This window comes from Protopterus annectens, chromosome 3.part0 (genome assembly GCF_019279795.1).
Source record: "Protopterus annectens isolate FY-2018-M chromosome 3.part0, PAN1.0, whole genome shotgun sequence".
Lineage (NCBI taxonomy): Eukaryota > Metazoa > Chordata > Ceratodontiformes > Protopteridae > Protopterus > Protopterus annectens.
In genome coordinates this window covers 162,266,989-162,292,366 of record NC_056731.1, presented here as the reverse complement: position 1 = coordinate 162,292,366, position 25,378 = coordinate 162,266,989, and the positions used below count along the sequence as shown (strand labels likewise).

At 40.1% G+C, this 25,378-nt stretch overlaps 1 protein-coding gene across 1 annotated transcript in view; it reads left to right on the top strand.

Annotated features, from left to right (window-relative positions):
* The window catches only part of LOC122796791 (dynein axonemal heavy chain 5-like), a 2,204,633-nt gene that overhangs the window by 970,426 nt on the left and 1,208,829 nt on the right, over positions 1 to 25,378 (top strand). The window contains exons 37-38 of the mRNA XM_044065521.1: positions 13,742 to 13,870; positions 14,043 to 14,258. Coding sequence (XP_043921456.1) covers positions 13,742 to 13,870; positions 14,043 to 14,258 — 345 coding nt within the window. The remainder of the gene's footprint in view (positions 1 to 13,741; positions 13,871 to 14,042; positions 14,259 to 25,378) is intronic.

Genomic DNA, 25,378 nt, shown 5'->3' with positions numbered 1-25,378 from the left:
AAAAGTGCCCTGTTTAGTGATGGCCAGATTATCCATACTGGTCTTTGTCTTATCCCTACAAAGTAAATCTTTCAAGTTTTTATTTCTTTTATATCTAAAAACCGGTATGTGGGCAAGACCAACTGTATGTTTAAAGTTAGGGTCTTGCAGCACCTCTCTTCGATTAGAAATGGAGACACACGCAATGCATTATATAGACACTTGGTAGCTCATCCTACACATAGCTTCAAGTTTAAAGTGATAGTGAATGTGAAGTTGAACAAAAGAGGGGGAGACATTAAACAGTTAACAGAGCTAGCTGAATCTAAATGGATAATTGAGTTAATGGCACACAGGAGTCCTGGGCTTAATGAAGTCATTCCTGTGAGACCCGCCCTTAAGAACAGGCGGGTTTTTTACTGATTTTTACTGATTTTCTATTGGTTTGTATTTGTTTTAAAATGTTTGGTTTTGGGAGATGCTTTATCTGATGAAGGGCAAAGGCCCGAAAGCGCTCATCACTTGTATGTCTATTTTTAATAAACAGAAGGAGTTGGTATTCGAGCAGTGTCCAGTCTTATTGGTTTTTGGATATTTACTATGGTTTATTTGACTGGACTTTGGTGAGGCACAGAACATTGTTTTGTTTTTCATACTATAAAACAGGAAGGAGAATATATACTAATACTTAAAAAGATTCCAAAGTAAAGCCAGTTAGTCCATTGTGTTTCAAGAATCAGATCATTACACATAATAAGTCTTGGACAGCCCATTTTTTTCCTCATGTCTTATTCTCTGGATTCCATGCCTGACCTTCTTGGAAACACTTGTCAGGTTTTTATTTCCAGACCCTTGGGTGTGACTTCAGTTTGAGATTTGCATTTTTCAGTCATTATTCTAGGCTGATGATTTTGCTATAATGTTTTATTATTATTATGATCAGTTTACTGTGCAGGTCACTTTCTCCTTGCCTTCACGTTTAGTCTTGAATCTTTTCCTCCTCCTCCTGATCTTTTCTTCAGCTTGATAGTCAGCCTCAGCAACTACTATTACTTACTACTATTAAGACCAGGAGGTCTTAATTTGACCTCTATTATCAGCAACATGTTAAATTCCCATGAGAGACTGGCCTACCACACAAAAGGTTGTAACCACTGAACATGCCTCTCAACCTGGAAACATCAAAAATGTGGACAAAGCTCATGAAAAATAGGTACAAATCTGCATGCTGATTAACATAACATTTGCATACATCATGATATAGCTCCACCCACCCCAATGGAATTGTGGGAAACCAACTTTTAAATGCAAACTGAAGAACAAACAACCTAACTATGATAATGAAACACAAAATAAGAACAATTTATGTCACTATGTCCTCCAGCCAACACAGTGCCTATTTCATCATCAGTCAAGAAGCAATGAGACTTTTTACAGTTATGACCTGGGGTGTTCTTTACAGAGATGTTGCTTATAGCATGCAGGCATAATAACTCATTTGCAGTTTTGTGCATTTTATTTCCTGGAATACAAACACAAGTTAAGCCAGCTCAGCTCGCAAAAGCAATTTACATGTAGCAGTACACTACAATGTGAAATCTTAGGGGTTGCCACCTTTTCAAATGCCCAAAGTGGGACATGTTCTGTAGAAATGTCAAATTTTCCAGGACAAAACATACCTACAGCCTTGCATAGTACAGAACTTTACTTTTTTTGCACAAATAAAAGCTTATTCTAGTAACATTTGAATTGCTTATGCTACTTCACATAACATATAGAAGTTTCATATATAAAATAACTGTTTTATGCAACTATTAAAGAAAACTTAGGAAATATTTTTGTCCTGAAATCTCAGGACATTTGCTATTTTTTGATTTTTTTCGCAGGACACAACTGCCTAAAGAGGGACTGACGCCTTTGTCCCTATACTGCATGAAATAACACTACAACTGAAAAGAATGCATCAGTGGAAAGGTCATAAAAATGATTTATTTGTGGGTACAATAAGCCTATGAAAGTTATTACTTGGATCTGAATCTTGTATTTCTTATTATATTCACAAGTTATCAATGTCTGACCTAATGGCAGCACCTTACTATCTGATTAAGTCTAACATGGAAGATTTCAGCTAATTTTCCTTCAGCTCAGCATTCTGAACATTTGATCAGACATTGTATTATATTTTACTACCACCACATCAAACACCAGACACAGACACTGATTTAAATTGAGTTTCCTTATCCATATATTTGACTATTCCTGTTAGATACAGTTGCTAGTTGCATATGCTTGCATACTATACAGTGTATCTTAGTTGTACAGCACAGCATTTTGCCACTATTTCTGAGTGCCTTCACTGTATCACATCAACAAACATCAGCACTTTATCATCTTGTCAGCTGTTGTGACTGTTGATCAAGATGATAAACCTTTGCCTTCAACAACAGCATTTTCAATAAAATGCATTACTTGGAGCACTTCACCTGTATGAACCAACTGCATTAAGTAGAGGAAGAATCTCAACAGCATGTGACTGCCAAACCCTAAAACTGTGTCTCCCGACCTGATTCCAAATATATCCACCTTAACTTAACCCTTACCATAAAATAATAACCAAACAACTTACTTGTCTAATTTTTCTAATCTAAATAGAATATAACTGAATTTCTAGTTCTACCTACAATGTATATGTGCCAGTGTGCCACTGCCAGCCAGTGCCACTCAGTCTCACTTCGAGGTGGCACAGCGCATACCTCTCAACATGTACAGATTTTCACAGAATGTCCAGATTATTTCCTCATATTTATGGCCTGTTTCTCATAAAATTGTGGCTTTTCTGGCAAATCATCGAGGAATGAAGTCAGAAAATGATGCACATTGAGTTTTAGACTTCATATCCTTCAGAAAATTCATGCTAATACATAACCTGTTATTCCATCCACTTTCTAAGTTTGTAAGGAGCAGCAACATTTAAAAAGTGTCCCTATTTTTAGGCCTTTGCCGCCTTTGCTCCCCCATTATTTGTGCCTTTGTCCAGAATCAGATTATTTGCTTGGTTGACTTGGGAATGACTGAGACTGGTATGTGCACAGCCAGGCGTTGGCATACTGTTCAGTTTCTCCTTGTATAATAACTGCACTGGTCTGACTCTGGCCTGGTACTTGAAACTTTTCAGGCTGCTTTTAAAAATGTTAATTTTACTTTTTTTACCTGCTGGTGGTGGTGGAGGAAGAGTCAGGGGAAGAAGCAGCAGCAGAGCCAGAAGAAATACATTTTTTCATGACTGAGTCTGTGTGACTGATCACTTCCCACACCGCCGCACAGCTCCGAGTCTGTTGGTTGTGCTGTTCTTGTTCTGCTCTGAAGTCTCTTTCAGCCAGGACTCAGGAGGACACAGCAGTCTCTCTCAGAGAGAGTCAGTAACACACACACTTAACTTATTTTAAATAAAATAAAATAAAACAAACACTAGTCTGCTTCTACAGTCAGAGACTGCTTTTGCTGCTAGTTGTTCCATTGATCGACTCACTCTCCCACCGATGTACACAGCTCCATCTCGGTCGGTTGGTTAGTTGGTTCCCTATTCTGCGTCTGACTCCCGGGACTCCCCCGCCCCTCTCTCTTTTTATTCCCTATCCCGGACAGGCTTTTACAGCATGCAAAACACATGGGTGAGGAGTGGATGAGAGACCAGCATGTGCTGCTAGCCTGCTAAGTGTGTGTGTGTGTGTGTGTGTGTGTGTATGTAAAAGTGTAAACAAACTCATCTAGGACACGTCTCTCACTCACGGCATGGCAGGCACGCAGAGTAGATAACACAGGCTCACTCAAATGTTTATCAACAAAACACATTGTTGTTGTAGTTGCTGGGGCAGGGTGCTCTGTCTGGCTGGGTCATCAACATTTTCATAAGTTCACAACATTTTAATGGAATAGAAAGGTGAGGGTAGGGTAAGGGTGCCGTCACCATGAGATTTAGATTTGAGAAAGAAATAACTGAATTAAGAACAAACAATAGTCTGTCTGAGTCTGACTCACTCTGAAAGTCTGAATTAGTAAATTTAATTTACTGTGTGCCATGCGTGAACTGTGAAACTGTGACTGTTGTGATTTGAGTGACAGACAGTCACTGACTGACGACGAGCGACGAGTGTCTGAATGATATGACTCATGTAATGTAGTTGTACTGTACTACTGTACTACTAGTTTGTTTACTTTTTTGGATTCAAAACACAGAAGGATTCAGCTCAGCAGCTGAATTCCGACAGGCCGGCAGTGCTAATGACACTGATGTCACTGCACACGTGTGATGACGTCAGCCCTAAAAAAAAAAAAAAAAAAAGAAGGCGGCCAGGGAAATTCAGAAATTAAGTGGTGCCCCTCAGAATCATGGCACCTCATTATTTGCACTTCAAAACCCGGAAATAACTGAGTGATTCGGTACAGTTGAGAGGTCTGCCACTGAACCTGCTTTCATTTTACATGCATAGTACAGGTTTTAATTCTTGGAAAACCAACTCCACAGGAAATAAATGTGTGTCTGTAGGTGGAAGAATATCTGCATCGAGTCACTTTTACAAAAATAAAGGACTATTGTATGTATATTCTTCAGAGTAGCTTTGCCCACTATGCAAAGTAACTAACTGGCTAGATTGTAAGTGCAGACAGCTGGGTTACATTTCCCCAGTCAGCCATTCATCCAGCCTATTTAGATTGATAACTTACCTTTCCATTTGTGAGGTCACTGTTGTGTTATCTCATGCCTATAAGTTCACAGGATGTGGCAGACAGGTCAGACTCTATCAATACTAGCCAACTGATTCGACTAAATAAATAAATAATGCATAGATTATTTTACCCAAAAAAAATAACAAATTGTGGGACACCAGATCTGAAGTTGTTGTCTTCATTTGCTCTTCAACCTGTGGGAACACTAATCCAGCAAGGATCCAATTTGGCTGCATTTCTCCAGTATCTGATCCGAGCTCCAAGCTCCTCCCCCTACCAATAATGCCCCTTCCTCTCTTCAGATCTCATTTGCCGTGCTTGTGTAAGCATCATGATCAATTGCTCTGAGCTATTTGGATAAGTGTCTATATATTTTTCTTTACTTTAGTTTCTCTCTCTAACTAGGAATTCCTTTTTCTACCTTTCCTATCACCTTCCCTTCCGCGTTTCACATCGGAAAAAAAAAAAAAACACTTTCTTTCTGTTCTATCTAGGAGTTTGTGTGTGTGAGTGTGTTTGTACTGTTTGGGCCGCTCTCTTGTGACTATGACAGAGACTCCCAAACCGGGTTTTTGCAAATGCATGGAGTGTGGCCATAAGCTTTACCCAGCTGATGGCCACACTCTGTGTGTTGAGTGTTTAGGGGTCACCCATCTTGATTCCTCCTACTCGATCTGCATGGGGTTCAATCCCCACACATTGATCGACAGGAGGAATAAACTTATTCTGAAAGGCCTTCTCCCCCCACCCACCACAGGGGCCCAGGCCACTACTTCTACTGCTACCCCATGTACAACTTCCATCTCTGCCCCAGCCACTGGGACTCAACCTCCCACCAAGAGGACTGGGGGCAGGGACAAACATAAGCATAGGGACAAGCCTAGGAAGCAGTCCCCTGACTGCTCATCAGCAGGACCTCCAGCCAAGCTCTGCTCATCTCTGAGGGTGGAGTCTCCCCTGACTCCATTTCCCCTTGCTTCTCCTCAGAGCCGGAGGTGCTTTAGAGCCATTCCCTGGCCTCGGCATTATCTCACCACCTCTCTAGGCCAGTGTCATTGGCCTTTTCTTCCAGATACACCAGCAGCTTTTCTAAAGATGAGGTGGACAGGATGGTGTGGAGAATCATCCGCACCCAGATACAGATGGGAGTCTTACCTGCCCCGTCTCCCTCTGTAGCGGGAGGCATGTAGTCTGTCTTCATCCCGATTACTCCTTCTCCGTTCATCCTACAGAGGGAGCAGCTAGAGCTGCAGGGACAGGAGTTGCCATCAGGCATCATGCCTGGCTCCACCTGCGTACCTTCTTGGAGCCCTTCACAGTGTCTTTCACAAATGCCCCTTATAATGGCTCCACACTCTTTGGCAAGATGGTACATGACACACTGGTCCAGAGAGAGAAGGATGGGAAGACTCTGCCATCAAGATCTGCTTCTCAATCTCTCAACAATCCTTCTACAGGAATTAGTGGGGGGCAAAGAAGATGGGGTTCTGGAAGTCTAAGTGTTGTCTCCAGGATGCTCGGGAACTCACCTTTCCCCAGAGGTAGAGGAGGATTCTACAGATGTCGCCCTCATGGCAGAGGGAGCCCAAAGAATCAAGGGTCTCGTGATTCCTTCTCGGACAGGCCTGCACAGCAACCCTGAAGGGTTGCCGGCTGCTCGTTTATGGAAGCAGTCGGGGGGTTGACTCTCGCTACACTATCAGCATGGGAGTCAATCACAGCTGATCAATGGGTTTTGTGAATCATATCCAGAGGATATGACCACAAGTGTTTTATGTTAACCAACAATGAACTGTAGTGTATCTCGCTTATCAAACAATCTCACAACTGTTATATTATTGACCTACTTGTATTTTTACTTTGAATATGCCTTCTTTTGATTGTATATACCTCTTATTATTATTATTTTTTTTGTACTTGTACTTGTTTTTGTTATATAATTGCATAATACTGTTATACTATGTTGGAGCTTTTCTCCCCGGGCCTCTACTGAAAATGGAAATATATCCAGTTAGACTAGCCCGGTCAACAAATGTAAAATAAATAAAAAATAAATAAAATATTCAATCCCCTTCTTTCAAAGGCCAAGTCCCTCCAAGACATTCCACCCATGCAAAGGGAGGCAGCAGCACATGAAATTTCCAAGCTGCTAGAAAAATCAGTCATCCAGTCCATCCCTCCAGACCAGTCTGGATTAGGCATCTATTTCAGGCTCTTATTGGTGCCAGTTCTGGACCTCTCTACCCTGAATCTGTCAGTTGCCAAGATGAAATTCCGGATGGTCATACTTCAATCTATCCTGCCCTCTTTGCACTAGAACAACTGGATGTGCTTGGTAGACCTCCAAGATGCGTTCTATCACATAAAATAGACAGACGCTCTCAGAGGTTTCTCCACTTCAGGCTGGAGGCCAATCATTACCAATCCAGAGTGCTACCCTTTGGTTTCACCACAGCCCCCAGGGTGTTCACCAAAGTAATGGTGATGGTAGCAGCTCACCTGCAATTGCAGGGCTTCCAAGTCTTCCCTTACCTGTATGACTGGCTCCTCTCCACCCTCTCGAGACATCAACTCTGCCAAGCTCGGGACTTTCTCATCCAAACTGCCCACCAGCTGGGCATCACCATCAATCTCAACAAATCTCTCTTACAATCAGTTCAAGTTCTGGATTTCATTGGAGCTTGGCATTCAGACAAAGGCCTTTCTGACACCAGACAGTCTTCACTCCCTCAAACATCATGTCTTACACATTCTTCAAGTTCTGTCTCCTTCTGCAGAGTTGGTTTTAAGGGCATTGGGGTCCATGGTAGCCATGATCACCTTTGTCCTCACAGCTCAGTTGCACATGAGGGTGCTCTAATGGAGTCTGGTGGTCCAGTGGTCCTTTCTGGATCTTCCACTGTCACATCCTATTCGTCTATCCTAGGCATGCAAAGATTCTCTTCTTTGGTGGATTCAGTCCCCAGATCTTCTTTGTGGTCACCCCCTTGTCCCCCCACCCCTCTGACTATGGTGACCACAGATGCCTCCTTGCTCAGGTGGGGGTTCATTGCTTGGGATGAACAGTTCAAGCATGTGGCCTTTCCTGGAGACACAGTTGCATATCAATGTCCTGGAGATGAGGGTGGTGCTATTGGCGTTACAAGCCCTTCATGCCAATCTTCCCCTCGGGATGATTGCCATCCAGACTATATGTCAGTAGTCTGGTATATCAATGAACAGGGGGGAACCAGGTCTTATCCCCTTTGCTGCAAAGCCATAAGATTGTGGGAGTGGGCGATCTCCACCAGCCATTTTCTGGTGGCAATGCACATTCCAGGGAGGTCTAACATTCTAGCGGACAGGCTAAGCAAGTGTATTCTAATGCCTTACAAGTGGTCTCTGAATCTTTCAGTAGTGAAGCAGATCTTTCTAAAGTGGGGTCAGTCTTGCTGCAATCTCTTTGCCACTCCTTCCCAATGCGAAGTGCAGCAAGTTTATCACTCTGAACCCCCCTCTGAGCGAGCCCCCCCCAGAGATGCTCTAGTTCATGCTTGGCCCTCCGGTCTTCTCTATGCTTGTCCTCCTCTTCCTCTGATTTCAAAACTCATTCAGAAAGAAAAGTGGCTGGGGAACTCCGTCATCCTCATTGCCCCCTTCTGGCCTCACCAAGTACGGTTCCCTTCTCTGTGGTCTCATGCAGTTTGCCCTCCCTGGACGTTGGATCTGGTTCCGGATCTGATTTCACATCCCGCAGGGATCCCACACCCAGATCTGGTCAGTCTGAAGCTCACCGCTTGGCTGCTGCAGTTCCCATGATAGTTAGGACCCCTGGGGTATCTTCTCTGGTTAAGAAGATTCTGGTAGTGGTGCATAGATCTTCCATGAGGAAGGTTTATTCCAGTAAGTGGAAGCATTTCTACATTTGGGTAGCTCAACAGTATTTGGATCTTTTCACTGCTCTGGTTCCTGTTAGCTTGGAGTTTCTGACAAGCGTTTTTCAGCAGGTTGCCAGTTTTTCTACAATCAAAGTTCAATTGGCAGCAATTTCTGATTTCCACAGGGGATAATTCAGCTTCTCCAGCCTCTTCTAAACTCTGTAAAGCCTTTCTGAAGGGTACCTTTCTTCTTAGGCCACCAATCAAGGACCCTATGCCTCCTTGGGAACTTACTTTGGTCCTTCAAGCTTTGGTTTCTTCCCCCTTTAAACCCGCTGCTTTGGTAGAGCTACAATTCCTGTCTTGGAAGACAGCCTTCCTGATTGCTATTATTTCAGCTAAAAAGGTGTCAGAGCTTCAGGCCTTATCAATTAAGCCACCTTACATGACTTTCCATAAAGACAGGGGTTTCTTTGCACACTAACCCTTCTTGCCTAAAGTGGCCTCAGAATCAAACATCAATCAGGTTATCAATCTCCCTATCTTCTTTCCTAACTTTCAGGATATGGGAGAGTATAAATTGCACCTGCTGGATGTTCATACATAGTTATGTTTTTATTTATACAGAACAAAGACCTTCCACAAGTCTGATCAACTTTTCATTTCCTATTCTAAACCCTTCTTAGGGAAGCCTGTATCTAAGTTCACCATTGCCTGTTGGATTTCTCAGTGTATACTCTTGGTGTATTCAGCAAAGTGGATGCCTCTGCCAGGTCATGTTAAGGTGCATTCTACTAGATCTAATGCTACCTCAGCCGCCTTTTGGTCCAGAGTTTCCTTGGATGACATTTGCTCTGCAGCTACCTGGGCAACTTCACATACTTTCATCTCCCATTACAAGTTGGATCTTCTCTCCAGAAGTAGGACATCCTTTGGCTCCGCCATGTCATGGAATATGTTTCCATGAGTGTTTTCCAGGTGTTTGGTAGCTGAGGACTCTGTCCCACAGGTTGAGGAACAAATGAAGACAACAACTTCAGATAAAGAAGTTATGTACTCACCATAATGCTCCATCTGAGTTGTTGCTCTTCATTTGTCTTTAACCATCCCTCCCTCCTTCCACCTGCCTTTTATGGGCTGTGTGGTGGTCTAGCTGGATAAAACATAACCCTTTCCTTGGCATAAGAGGTTATTCCTGTTGATATTACCTGAGCTTTTGGTATCAGGGGGTAAGACATTGTGTCAGGTTGGGTTGCTATGGGGGGCAGCAAATTCAATCTGAAGGGAGGAAAGAGACAGAGGTATTATGGGTAAGGGAGGAGTTTGGATCTTGGATCAGATGGTGGAGAAATGTGGCCGAGTTGGATCCATGCTAGATCCTTGTTCCCACAGGTTGAAGACAAATTAAGAGTGTCATCTCAGATGGAACATTATGGTGAGTACATAACTTCTTTTTTCTTGAAAGATCTTTTTGTTAAATACAAAGAAAGCACCATAAGGAGGCTACACTTAAGGATACTTGACAAAGAAGGGCTAGAAAGAGCTTATGCCTTCCCCTTTTTCTGGTGTCTATAGAGGTAGACTAACCTAAGTAATCAGGAATGGAAGCTGACTCCCCATTTGAGTTGTATGGTCACATGTCTTACATGTGTTTATATTGCACTTTTATGTTGACTATGTTAAATTCAAACCTCAGATATACAAGTTCTGAATATATGTATATGAATGCAAGAATGAACAGGAATACAAGAGATAGTGAAATAACACGAAAGAAAGAGGGATGTACATTTTAACTTAGTGTTGTGTTACTTGATCGATTTGTTTGTCACTTCTAGTTTGTCTTTACTATAAGGAAGAAATCTGTATTATTTCTGCCAGAAGTAGTCAATGCTGTACAGTTTGGCTGTTTTGAACTATAGCTGCTGTGTCAAAGTAAAATCTGTTTGTTGTTCAGATTGTTGGAATTTAGAAGCACTGGAAAAATAAGGAAAAAAACAAGCAAAAAAAGTTTACTAAAAAAGGAATAGTTCAAGAATGCCATCTTCTGTTTCACCTCCTGTTTTCCGGCAATTAAAAGTAGAACACTGGCAGTCTTATAATGCTTACGTAATTAGCTGTTATGACCTATGCTATAAGGGACTTAAGATCAATTTATCAGCCACTCAGAATTATAGCTCCAGATGTCAGCTATGAAATTGCTTAAAAAGTGGTCTATAAAAAATGACACCCATTCCTTGTTCTTTTTTGTTGTAAAGCTAGGCTGCATACCATGTCTTTTTTATGGCAATAGACGCTTATGATATGGCATGCAGCTTAGCTTCATAACAACCAAGATATTTCATTGTCTTTCAATATGACTTTCTTGATAGCCAAAACTACTCCAAACCACTTTTACCAACTTACAAAATTACCAGCCTTGGTTAATGGGAACAGTATAAACATGCCTTTAACTCAAAGGTGGACCCATTTGCTTAAAAATTAGGCAGGCAAAAAAATGGCAAGGACTTTATACCATTTAACTTTTGGAAGATAAGCATTATGCATAAATACCACCTAGTGCTAGATCCATCTCAAACCTCAACTCTTTCCGAACAGTTCTCAAGGCTATTTTTCACACATCTTAGTCTTGCCTATGCACTTACTGAACTTAACTCTATCTACCTCCCCTCCTACACTCCTCTAATACTCCTGTAACTATTATGACTTCTCTCTCTATCAATAGTTAGTGTGCTTTCTGCTGTCTCCCAGTCTACACCACTGCAGACTCAGACAGTGATCTGTGCCTTGGGATTATCTCCTGTATGTAGTATATAATTTAGTACAGAGCAGCTATTGTTTTTTTCAGAGGTATTGCATCTTCTGTTTTTTTCTGGACTGGAAATTATCCAGGTGTAGGACAAGAGCAGAGCCATGTGCCTTGTAGATGTTGTTTTAGCAGACTTTTAAAGCAGTTGCTGTTTTCTGTAAGCTTTAACTGTAATGAGATGGACTTCCATGGTCTTGAGACACAGTAAGAGTAGGGTGAGTTTCTGGCAGAATTTTTTGTGTTACAGCTAGGAGAGATTTGTTATTGGAGTGTAGTGTTCTGCTGCTGCTGTATGGTAGTAATATACTTTTCAGAGAGGGGCAACTATTTGGCTTGTACATAAGTTTTTATGCAGTGGTGAGTTGAGTGAAGGTTAGCTGATTTGGGAGTTCTAGCCAATTTAGGTGCTTTAGAGCTGTGCAGTGATGTATTTTATGAGATGAATATTTGGTGAATCTTGTTATTGCTAGCAGTGGCCACCTTTCTTCTTTTTTTTTTGACAGTGTCAGTCAACCATCTGGATTTCATCCAGATACCTGGATCCCAGTCTGGCCAATTGTTATGACAGGTGTTGCTTGTACTGTGTTGCTGAAGGATTGTAACAAGTCCACTACAACTGCCACCTACAACAAGGTCCTTATGTCCTCTACCACGGCCACCTACAACAAGGTCCTTATGTCCTCTACCACGTCCACCTACAACAAGGTCCTTATGTCCTCTACCACGGCCACCTACAACAAGGTCCTTATGCCCACTACCACTGCCTTCTACAACAAGATCCTTAGGTCCTCTACTGCCACCTACAACAAGGTCCTTATGTCCTCTACCACGGCCACCTACAACAAGGTCCTTATGCCCACTACCACTGCCTTCTACAACAAGATCCTTAGGTCCTCTACTGTTACCTACAACAAGGTCCTTATATCCTCTATCACTGTTACCTATTACCTGTTGTTAGAGATGGGTGATTTGTTTCACATACTGGACTCATATTTTCTTTTCTCTGCTGCAATGAACTTGGGTATAAAACTGAGGATAATTTAAACACCTAACTCACCTTCTGTTGCAGATAATGTAAAAGATTGCCCCTTGGAAAATGAATCTTAGCTTGCTGGTGTATATCAATAGAGGCTGAATGCCCTTTTAGCTAGTACATTTTAAACTGTTTCAGGTTCTTTTTATGCATTGTACTCATTAAATAATCTAATTTTTAAAAAGAATGTTCTTGTATTTTAACATCACCAATTTCACTGATCATGTCATCTTAAAGATATTTTTGCATGAATGGCAAGACACAACACAGTTCAATAGCTTAGGGTTTACAAAGAGGACAGTATGAAAAACTTTGTGTATGGGTTGCTTTCTGCTTGACTTCATATCTTAGACTTATAGTTTTCCCATGCAAAATTTGGCAACAAATGCCTTTACATCAAGGATCTCTGCCTTCTTAGGCATTTCAGATACCCTAATACTTGCAAGGCTAGTTCTGTAGACTGTCTGATTTTACGAGCATTAGTTGGTCCCTATAAAAATTTTTTGTAGCCAATACTTTAAGGTGATTAACCTCTGTGTCTAAACTAGTAACCGATTATCTTCAGCTTCTACAGGGTCACTGTTCTTTTTTCAGTTAACACCTTTGAGGCTTGTATATCATGAGTATTGTGAATAAAATACATGCAATTATGCTACAACTGTGTTATGATTTTGTGTTACCAGTGTGGTTTTTACTTTATCCTTAATTGCTTAAGCTGCTGTGCTAATTCAAGCAATATTTTCCTCATTTTGTTGATTTATTCACAGCAGCTATCGCCATAACACCCCAAATCATTAGACAGAATTTGACAGGATTATACTATATCAAGTATCACTATTTTAGATGGTTGTTTGACTTAGAAAAAGTGAAGTAAACTGAAATCTGTGAAAAGGTCAAACATTAAATAATCAAAACGGTAGTCGTCTTGACTGTAACATGCTGAACAGGTGTATGTATGTTAGTGTAGTCCAAAGTAACATACTGGCCAGCTTTAGGTAAGCTACCACTATCAACTACAACATGCTGACCCACTTTACTTAACGTTAACACAGTTAACCATAACACGCTGAACAAGTTTATTAAGTTAACACAGTGAACTGCAGCATGCTGACTGGATTTATGTAAATTAACACAAGCGATTATAACATGCTTTATCGGTGTTATCACAGATGACTATAACATGCTGTACAACTATATATAAGTTAACAGATGTGATGTTCCTTTTCACCTGAGAATCAGACATGCAGCACTTTTAATATTGAAGTATAACTACAAACCTTTAAAAAACTTGTTTTTAAGAAAATCTGTCTGATAATTAACTTTTTTTTTTCCTTTTAGGCACATTTGTTGAGCCTTTTTGACAATGTGAACAGAGTTGGGTTTCATGAGAAAAATTATGACCAGATCCTCAGTTTTGAATCCCAAGAAGGTGAAAGTGTTGAGCTCCTAGAGCCAGTTGTAGCACAGGTAAGCGAATTGACATAAACACAACTGAGGCTGACTGCCAGTAGAAAGTATAATACATCAGCACCCACTTCTGCCTACTAAATGTCTGCTTGAATGTGAATACTTGTCACATTTGTAAATGCAATAAATGTTACTGGAGTTGACGTAAATGGTATCACTACATTTTCTACAGGGCAATGTTGAAATCTGGTTAGGACAACTGCTGAACGGCGTTAAAAAGACCCTGCATAGCATCATCAGGAGAGCAGCCCTGGCAATCAGCGACTCAGGATTCAAGCTCTACGAGTTCCAAGCCATGTTCCCTGCACAGATAGGACTACTGGGAATTCAGATGATTTGGACTAGAGACTCTGAAGAAGCTCTGAATAATGCTAAAGTAGATAAAAAGGTATTGTAAATCTGTGACATAAAATTAATAATGCAATGAAGTTGTAGACATGGATATGATTTTGAAAAAGTGTATCAAAGGGTGACATGAAATTAAAACATCAAATGTAAGAAATCTTAACAGAATTTTGATATAAACCATAAATTACTTAAAAGCACTTATGTAATGATAAAAATAACTAATGCAACTAGTAATGTTCACTGCAGTTTATGCACAGCTAACACACTGAGGCACACATATGTAGGCCTGACACATATAAATAGACACCAATTGCTAACAACTGAAAGAAAATATTAGCAGTAAGCAAATGTATCATAAACACACACACACACACACACACACACACACACACACACTTTAATAAATTGGTTAAAGCATTGAACCACATTGATCCTTTTCATACTCAGCCTGATGACCGTCTGGGGACTGATAGACTTGTGTGTGCGAGTGATTTTGTGTGTGTGTGTGTGTGTGTGTGTGTGTGTGTGTGTGTGTATGTGTGTGTATATACTGAGAGATAGGTATGTGCCTGTGTGTATGTATTTGCATGGAACTTAGCAATTGCAGAATACAAATGGCAAAGAGGTGATAAGGTGAAAGAATTACTGACAATGTTGTAAATAGTATAAGACATGATTCAAAATGTAATTAATTCATTCACAATCAGCACAAGGTCTTATATGACCAATTTTTTGGCATACCATGGCAAGCATTGCAAAAAACTTAATGGCTGCTATGTACATAACATTGAAAAATAAATTTTAAGTACATAACGAGTGGTTATATGCAGAAAAATTTTAGAGAGGTAACTAAAGTAATCACAACAATGCCTAAGACAATGTAGGAATTTTGACCATGTGATGCATGGTAAGTAGTCCATTCACGTTATTCATTTTGTGAATGTATGAGTAGTTTCAATAAGGCATACTTGAATGCAGTTATACAGAGTACAAGTGATTAAAACCTCACCAGACAGAATGATAGAAAATAGATATTTGCTTCTGGAGCTTTGGCTGCAGTGTGTGTGTGTCTACATGCACATGCATACGTGTGTATGTTTCAGAACTATAAGTTATATGTTTGTGGTACTATGCATTAATTGACACGAATCACTTAAAGTTATTCTTAACACTGTGTTAACTCATTCACTCCAATGGAGCTCAGGAAGTTTGCACTGTTTTTTACTTATTTATATAAAACAAAAAGTAGAACATGTAACTCATAATTATTTATCAATTATTTAATATGTATTTATTCATCATATAAAATAAATTAAATAAACAAACATGTATTTATATATTTATTAATATTTATTAAATAGACAAATTAATATTTAATAATCAATATTTATTATTTATCAGGTTATTATCTATTATTTATTTAATATTGTAATAATCAAAATTAGAAATTATTTTAGATACACATTGAAAATAAAAAAATTAAAACTACAAAATGGGCATACACAACTTCATAGAAATATATATTATTGGTATGCACAATAATTGCAACAAATTGATGTAAATACAAAACCAAATATTGTTTAATTTGATAAAAACGAATAATTTTAAACAAAGAATAAAAAGTAGTACATTTTCCATAAAATGCGAATACACTAGTGTAATAAAATTGACCCAACACTGAAAGATGGTAAATACTATACATGACAAACTCCTGACAACACTTGCTGCTACTTATTTAAACAAAGGAGACAAATACAATGTAAAAAACTAGTTTTAATTCATCACAGAAACAGTAACTTTACTATAAGAAAAACATTTCATAATAGAGAGAATGGGCTAAGAAGGTAAAACATGTTGCAAAATAATGGCAACATCTATTAATTCTCTAACTTTTAAAAAAACATCTTAAGAATTTTAACATAATTGATTTTACAAAAGGAATACAACTTTAATTACAGAATTTCCTTTTTAAAAAAAGTTCTAATTGAAACACTTAGATAATTAATTAAGCAACCAGGTGGTATATAAGGACACAGGTTGCAGAACAAAAGTATCTTGAAAAAGCCCGGGAGAGCCCGGGCGAAAGCGCTTGACTTATTGGATTATACTACTGTGTTTACGTTGCTGTTCAGTGAAGATTAGAACTTTGCCCTTGTTTGGTATTAACTTCATCTACCATTTGGTGGTACTTGTTTTACTTTAATAAACTTGGATTGCTCAAACAACGCTGGTTCCGTTCCGTTTCCTGCTGTGTTGGTTTCGTACAAACCTGGAGGTTGTCCGGCATTGTTCTTGGTCGCTTATAAGTTTGCACTGTTACTTCCAATGGGCGGAGCCTAAGACTGTTGACAGAATCAAATTATGCCCTCACATTTGAAACAAATGTTCATATCTCTGGAATCATAGGGGTTATGAAAGAACTATAAATGGCAAACTCTTCAGCACAAACTATTTTTATAGTGGTAGTCGTCTTTAAGTTCTAGGTCTTAAACCAAATTTTATTAGTCACAGTAAACACAGTAACTATTATGTTTGTAATATTTTGTAAACAATTTACAATATCTCAGCAACCACTCAGGCTAAGGAGTTCTGTCTGGGTTATTTGGTTGCTGAGATATTTAGAAAAATGTGAAAATTACTTCTATCTAAAATATCTCTTTAACTGCACTAGACAGAGGTCAAATATTAATGCAGTTGAGTTTTTCATTGTGTAAGCTTTAGGATGAAATCTTTTAAAACCTTGTATATAGTATGGTTTTGGAATTATTGATGCAAATATGAACAAACAATATTTGATGCCTAGAGGCATCAGTAGGAGGTAACTGCAGATGTACCTGGAGGCGTCACTCAGATATAATGAGTTAAGCAATTAATTGGTTATTAGTAGAAAATTATTTTTTTTTACAAATATAAGCAGACATTTCAGGAAGTAAACTTTACAGATTTTAGTATTATTTTATCTTTGAAACAATCCAGATGTTTGCCTGCTTTCTTCAGTGGAAAAATAAGTATGATTTTCTTCTCTAACTAAAGATTTTGCTCAGGTTATCTTTTCATTATGAAGTGTTTCAGCAGCTGCCTTTCATGTCAGTGTCAGTACTCCACTGAAATGTGTTTTAATATTCTTCTTTCGAGTTCTTACAGTAGCTCTTCATGCATCTCTGGTAAATATAGTCTGCTCAACATATCTGTTATGTGTAGTTTGTTGCTTTGCCTTGTCTGTATATACCACCTTCAGATCATACTTTTGTAGAGCAACATCCTCTCCAGTCTCAGAGGTGTCTTGAAAAAAGAGTTTGTGCCCTATTTCAACCAGAACTTCTTTACCATAGACATATTTATTGAATGTTTCATATCCATAAGCTACTGCTACTAGTTCCTTTTGTATCTCTACATGCATCTTTTGTGTAAATACAAATTTTCTCATTCTATAAGCAAATTGCTCTTTTGTAAGATAGCATCCCCTATATCATTCTAACTAGCATTTAATTACAACACATCTGGTTTATTCACGCCATAGTATTTTAGCTACAACACATCATACTAGTTTATTAAGCATTTCAAAACTCTCTTTTCTTTTCATGGCTCCATTTCAGGCTGCAGCTTGTTTTATAAATACTTTTTTGAGGCATAGTTTTCTCAGATGTTTAGGTGCAGTTTTTGTAAGATGTTGCATCTTTCCTTAAAAGTATCATAATGCTATGTCTTCTGCACTTGGCATTTGCATAAGTTATTGATTTTTTATTTTGAATGAGGTTTCAGACCCTCTGCTGTTAGAATTTAACTGATGTAATTTTATAGTTGCAACTTCTCCTTTGCATTTACTCTTATCTTGCTTGGATGTATGCTCTGTCAGTCTGCTTAGCAGCTGCATCAATCTCTTTTCATGTACTTCTCATGTCTGACTCCTCTTTAACCCATTGAGACAGCAGATGTGTTCTAGCCATCATTCTAATGTATCAGCAATTATTCTAACAATGATTTCCTAGTCTTCAATTCCTTAAGTAAAAGCTCTTTAGAACATATTTGTTGCTGATGAAATACCAAATAGAATTCAAAATATTTGTACATTCATAGGTTCATAAGTAGGTACTAGGCTATCGTCCCAAAGGCCTAAGTAAGCCTAGCCAACAAGGTTCCCTGGCTTATGCCACCCGAGAAAGTTAATTTCCTGTGCCCCTGTCAAGCAGAGCCAGAGAAGTGATCCCCGGGGTGTATTTTCTATTTTCCATCCACTCATCAAGATTTTTCTTGAAGAGTGCTAATGAGGAACTTTGCTTGACATGGATGGGTAGCTTGATCCAGAGTATAGGAAGTCTCTGGAACAGGAATCTATCCCTCCAGCATGTCCTATTTATTGTGGTGACAAGGTTTAGGTCCCTAGAGCATGTAGCTTGGAGGGATTGGGATTTATTTAGGTGTAGCATGTCCAACAGCTCTGGGTTTAACATAGCTTTATATGTTAGGCAGAGATCTCCTTGGAGTAGGAGATATGCTATAGAGTAAAGATGGAGTTTTTTGAGACAGTCAGTGGAGGGCATCTGTTTGAGGCCAGTAATCCTCTTTGTGAGGTACTTCTGTGTCCTTTCCAGCTGCTGCAGATGTCTTGTGAGGTACATTCCAAAAGGGGCGTTGTAGTCTATAATGGGTCTAATGACTGCTGTGTAGAGGGCAACAATGAGCTATTTTTTTTGAATGAGATGATGTGTGCTACATAGAAGAATTTCCTGACTACTGTGGTGATGTGATTATCAAAGGAGAGACTACTGTCCACCTGGGTACCAAGGTCTCTTATCACACATTCGTCATTAAGTAGACTGCCGTTTATGTGGTAGTTCATGGGTACAGAGTTTTTTACCAAAGGGGATGACAATGCACTTTTTGGCATTGAGCTTGAGGCCATTCCTCTGACACCAGGCACCTGTTTCAGTGAGGCCCTTCTGTAGGATGTCCACATCATTTGGGGACTACACTATGGCTCCTAGTTTGCAGTCATCTGTGAACTTCATTAGCCAGAGGCCTTCTGTGTTAGCCTGTACTTCAGAGAAGTAGATACCAAACAGGAGAGGTCCCAGGACTGAACCCTGTGGTGCTCCACTTGTCGCTGGTTTGAAGTCAGATTTGGAGTCTGCAACTTTTACAGTGTGGGTTCTGTCAGTGAGCCAGTTGGCAACTCATCTTGTGATGTTTAGCTATAATTCCAGAATGGGGGATGGTGTCAAAAGCCTTGGCGAGGTCAAGATAGGCTGCGTGAACCACCTTACCCTCATCTATGGCTTTGGTGACTGCCTCAAAGAAGTCAATCAGGTTCAGAAGGCATGATCTGCCTTTCACAAACCCGAATTGGGTGGGGTACAGAGTTTGGAGGTTACCAATGTCTTTGTTTATTAGTTCCATGATGATACATTCCATGGCCTTGTAGACCAGGCTCATCAGGCTAATAGGGAAATAGTTCCCAGGATCACTGGTGGCTCCCCCTTTGTGGAGTGGGATAACTTTTGCTGTGCTCCATTCAGTGGGCACAATGCCTGACATAAGACTATGATTGAACATGGTGCTTAGGTGGGGAGATAGTTCATTCTGAAGTTTGTGTAAAACACAGCCTGGGATGTTGTCCGGTCCCACGGATGCTGTGTTTTTGGTTTTAGAGTGTGCAACTTTTACCTGCATAGATGTGATTACAGGGACTCTGCATTATTCCTGTATAGATATGGGCCCTCTAGGGGGCAAGAGGGGGGTAAAGTTAGCACTGAATCTGTTGGCCAAGATGTTGGCAATATCAGATGGTTCTGTAATTTCCATGCCATTGTGCTGTAACTCAGAGCAGATCTGGGTGTTGCCATTGAGATCTTGACATAGCTATAGAATGCTTTGCGGTTGCCCTTAGAATCAGTGGCGATTTTGTTTTCATAGCTAGCTTTGGACGATCTCATAAAGGAATCTCAGCTTCTTACTGAGGCTGACCAGGGAGTTCCTCCACTCATGGGATTTTACTCTCTTTTGCAACAGTTTCTTTCTTCTGTTGTAGAGTTTGTTTATGGCAGGGGACCACCAGATTTGCTTCCTTTTTTTGGAGGATAGCTTCTTGGTTCTGTTTTGGATAGCACGATCCATGCACTCCTGTAAGTGCTTATAGAGTGCATTTGTGTAGGATTCAGCAGTCGTAACTGTATTGTCCATCTGCATGGGTGTCATGAAGTTCGCCACTTCTGTCTTAAGAAGCATGAAGTTGGTTTGGAGAAATTTTTTACATGGTTTCCTTAATGGTGGGTGGGGGCGGGATGCGGATATCTAGGGTGATTAGCTTATGGTCGGATCTGACCAACGAGAAGTTGACTTCAGGTGTGGAACACCGGTCACTCATGTTGGTAATGACTAGGTCTAGGATATTATTGCCCCTGGTGGGGGTGTGTATAAGCTGATCCAGGGCATTGGAATTTATGAATTACAGAAAGTGTTGAGCGAAGGAATTGGTACATGAGTAGTTTTCTCAGTTAATGGTGTGGTAGTTGAAATTGCCCATTATTAGGGTGTTTGGTTGAACCCTAATATTTTCCAGTATATCAAGAAAAGAGGAATGGGAATCCTGGGGCATGGTGGGGGATCTGTAGCAAGCTACAATTTGGATTGCAGTTTTGCCCAGAGTTAGTTGCACATGGATAACCTTGGATGCATTATGCCGAGCAACTAGCCTGGAGGTGTGGGTATCCTTAATGAATATGGACACACTTCCACCTTTGGTGTTCTGGTCCAGGTTAGATGGCCGAAAAGTGTGGTATGAGTTATAGCCTGGTAATGCAGGGGTGCTCTCTAGAGCCTTGAACCAGGTCTCAGTCACTGCACAGATATCGATGTTCTCCATTTTAAGGAGTTCCTCGAGTGAGTGCATTTTGAGATTTAGACTTCTAGCATTGAGTAGCATTACCCTCAGTTTTTGCTTGCCTGTTCCTGTTATGGTGGTGAATTTGTCATCTGAACCTTGCCTAAAAAAGGCGCTATAGGGGCGGCAAGACCCTTAGCCAGTATTCAGAATTCCAGGGGCGACAGGTGCAGGCCGTCTCTGGCAAAGCATCATGGCCTGTCAATCATTTTGTCCTTGTACTGCAGTATCATTCTGGGCAATGCCAGGATGCTACTCAGGGCTAGGGTCATACCTTCCTGGGCTACAAGATCAGAGAGGTCTTCCATGTCTCTTTTCATGTAGTCTAGGGAGGTACGTCTCAGGTCATTCACATCGACATGGACAATGACAGAGTCATATTTGTACTTGTTGTGGAGTGACTTGAGTGCATGGGTTATGTGGCAGATCCTGGCACCTGACAGGCATCTGACAGTAACCTTCTCCTTGTTTAGCCTGGTGAGTGGGACATCAGTGTGCCTGACTATAGAGTCACCTATGACTAGTGTGTTGGGTACGTTGGTTTGCCTTTTGGGCTGTGGTTTATTGGCACACTGAGTCTGTGGGCTATGTGTCATTTGGGTTGTGTTGGGGGGGGTGGAGGTTGCTTGCATTTCTGCTTTGGACTTCTCTGTTGCTTGAGCAGATTATTATTGAGAGCCTCTGCAAATGTTTTTGTGTTTCTATGTGTGAATTTTGGTGGTGTAGGTTTAGTGGGACTATGTGATGAGTGTGGTGTGGTACAAGTGTTTACCTTCTCCTCTTGACTGTCAAGTTCAGTCTTGGTTGGAGAGCGCTTTACCTCCAGTTTGGCTAGATAAGTGCACCTCTCGCAGATTGTGGTGTTGGGTGGTAGGAGGAGAGGGTTGTCTGTGTACATGAGGCAATTGCTACATTGCCCCAAGATGCCCAGATTCATCAGATAGACAGGAGAGAACTCTGGGAGCTGACCCTTGGACATGCCTGAATAAAAAACTACTTTTCTCTAGACAAGTGAGGAAAGTGAGTATAAGAACTGTTTTTCTCTAAGCAAGTGAGGAAAGTAAGTACAAAAAAATGTTTTCCTCTAGGTAAAGAGGAAGGTTGAGTGTTGTAGTAATTTGTAGCTTATTTATTGCTAACAAGTTCTGAACAAGTGCTGAGCACGAATAAGCAAATTCATGTGCTAAAACTAAGAATCTGTACCTTGATCTTGTGGTAGATAGGCTACCTAGTGATTACCACTCCCACTGATAAGCAAGAAGGCTTCCCTCCAACACAGATGTCCTAATGACATAGTCCATGTACTCAGTTTGGAGCTTTATTTAACCATCCTCATTTAACAGATTCTTATCTTGCAATTTAGTACTGACAATAGCATCTGGTGTTCTTTAGACCTCTTCATCTGTGGGTTATATAATATACTATCTCTTAATCACTGTTTTCAGATGATGTCACTACAAACCTAAATCTTATCAGTCATCGTGACATTAATTTGTTCAACAATTCTTCTGGCTCTAATTCCTTTTTAAAGACACATATGTTCTCCATTCCCTTTACCTCTTTTTTACTTTATTTCTAAAAGCCCATGGTGCTTTTCTATGAGCATCTACCGCTGGCCTAATGTTCATCTGTATATGATATTTTCCTAGTACTAAGCCTATAGACAAATCAGCATAATTATGTAGGATATCATTGCAGTGACTCTGCATATTGCATGAGGTGTCTCTATGATACTTTGATTCTGTATAATACAGTCTTTGTTTTTTTTTTACTTCAGGCTTGTTTTACAGTTCTTTACTTTCTATAAGTCACATGAACCAAATGATCAGGAAAATCCATTTAAATTCATGTATTTGAAACAGGCATCTGACTCTTCTAGTTTTGCACGTATGTGCCAATGATTTGTGACCCAATGTTGTCACTTAGTGGCAAGAATTTAACAGTGCACACAATCCTCAGCTTTATATACCCCATGAATGGAAGTTCTATCAATGTTTTCTATGTACTACCTCTTTTTTTCCAAAAGGACATCTACTGTTGACACAAATATAAAACATACATAAAGGATTACTTTACCTTTCCATAGGTCTTTTAACATTCAGTATCTCTTACTCCTAGCAAAACTTTCCTTTCTTGCATGTTAAAATAATGCATTTATTTGTCACATTTATCTGCCAGTATAACATGGCTCATTACAGGGACTGAAATGCTTGTGTGCATCTCCATAATCGTGTCAGTTAGCCACTGTTCATTCAACTTCCTCCACTGTTCTTGAAACTTTAATTTCTACTCTTGCATCTTTTAATCTCTTAACATATTATAAAATCTATTCACATCACTATCTGTTTTATTCATTGACACTTCCCCAGCTCTACACCCCTCCCTTTCTTCATCTTCTCTTCCCATTTAACAAGCACAGACCCCGCCATTCTTTTCATAGGTCACATTCTTGTTTTCTTTCCCCTGGGAATTTGATGATTCTAAATCAGATCTCCTGAGATCCTAAACCTGATGTCTGAACATATTAGCACTTTCCACTTTCTTGGTGTCTAATATCATCAAACACAACTATTCTGTCATCCTCGGCTCTATGGTATGGGAGAGTAAAACTCCAAAATTGACCCCAATGACCTGAGATTGATAAGTCATTGATGGGCTGGGAGTGAGTAAATTACACTGGCTCACCTATCAGGGATGGGGAGACAATGATTCCAGTAACCCAAATGGGCTTGCACATTCACAATGGTTGGTAGACTGGTAGATCTGATCTTGGCTATCCATAGTTAGTGATGGCAACTCTCAGGGGAGTGTATGAATGGGGTGGGGAGCATTCACATGCCATGAGGTGAGTGTAGGACACCCCTGCAGTAACACCAGATATCAGGGGCTGAGGTTAGTGCCAAGCATGATGGTTCAGTGATTGACACCTACCCAAGGAGTGAAGGAGAACTTGTCAATGGTGGAACCTGATGGACAGCAGGTAGTAGGGTGAAAAAAACCAAAACACTCACTTCCATCATAAGCACCACCAACTCTGTCATCCACATGTTAATCCATTTTCCACCATTGTATTAACTTCCTTGTATATTTACTAGTCCCTGCCTTCTTCTTTTCTCCTCAGTTTCCAACAATTCTTCACACCTTCCAAGCATAATTTTCCTATCTCATTGTTTCATCCCACTTTACACATCAACCTTGTGGTTAATGCACCATCAAATCTGTGGTTAATGCGTATAACACTGCCTCCACATTCACTGTCCCATGTTCTAGATCCCATTCCTCTGTTTGCCCTTTTCCGTAGAGTTATGCCAAGACCAGCTTTTGTCATTCCCTTTCTTTGCAGTACTTCAGTAATTGCTTGTTTTCTTTTGTATTAATGCATTTTACCCATGTCATATCTTAAAATGTGATAAGTTAATAAATATGTTTAAAAATATCTGATTATGGTAATGAAGCAGTACTGCTTTACCTAATTTCTACAGTCATGCTCCTATGGATTCATCTGTCGCTGAATGAAGATTGTCTTTTTATTATTTACTTGCTCTAATCAATGGGCTAGGTTTATTGTATAAATGCTTCTGTAGAAGTGGTTGAACAGCAAATGTCAAAATCTAGTAACTATGCAGTTTTACTGATCCTAAAATCCGGGTCCATATTACTTTATAAACTTTGAATGCTATAATATCGACCCCAGAAAAAAGCCACCACCACTCGAACTCCAAAGCAGTAGTATCCACTGGAAATAATATCAAAACGAAAGTCTTGATATTATTTCCAGTGGATACTACTGCTTTGGCGTTTGAGTGGTGGTGGCTTTTTTCTGTGCTCGAAGGAGTTTGTTTTTTCATTCTTGCAAGTTTATAATATCGACCCGTTTTTGTCGAAAACTCAAAATAGCGAAGCCACAGAACTTTGAAATCTTACCTAGGGTAAGATTTCGGTTGTCCGTTCCATGGTTTTGCTATTTACTCTACTGTGGTGGGAAGGTTACGGACCGGGGTAAGGTAAGTATGCGAACGGAGGTTACGGACCAAGTTAAGGTAAGTGTGAGAACGGATTGGGGTAAGGTGAGTGTGCAATAGTTAGGGACATTAGAGTTAGGGAGCGGGTAAGGTGAGCGTGCGATAATTAGGGACTTTAGGGTTAGGGAGCGGGTAAGGTGAGTGTGCAGTAGTTAGGGGCTTTAGGGTTAGGGAGTGGGTAAGGTGAGTGTGCGGTAGTTAAGGACTTTAGGGTTAGGGTTGGGTTAAGATGAGTGGATAGGTAGTAGTGTAGGGTTA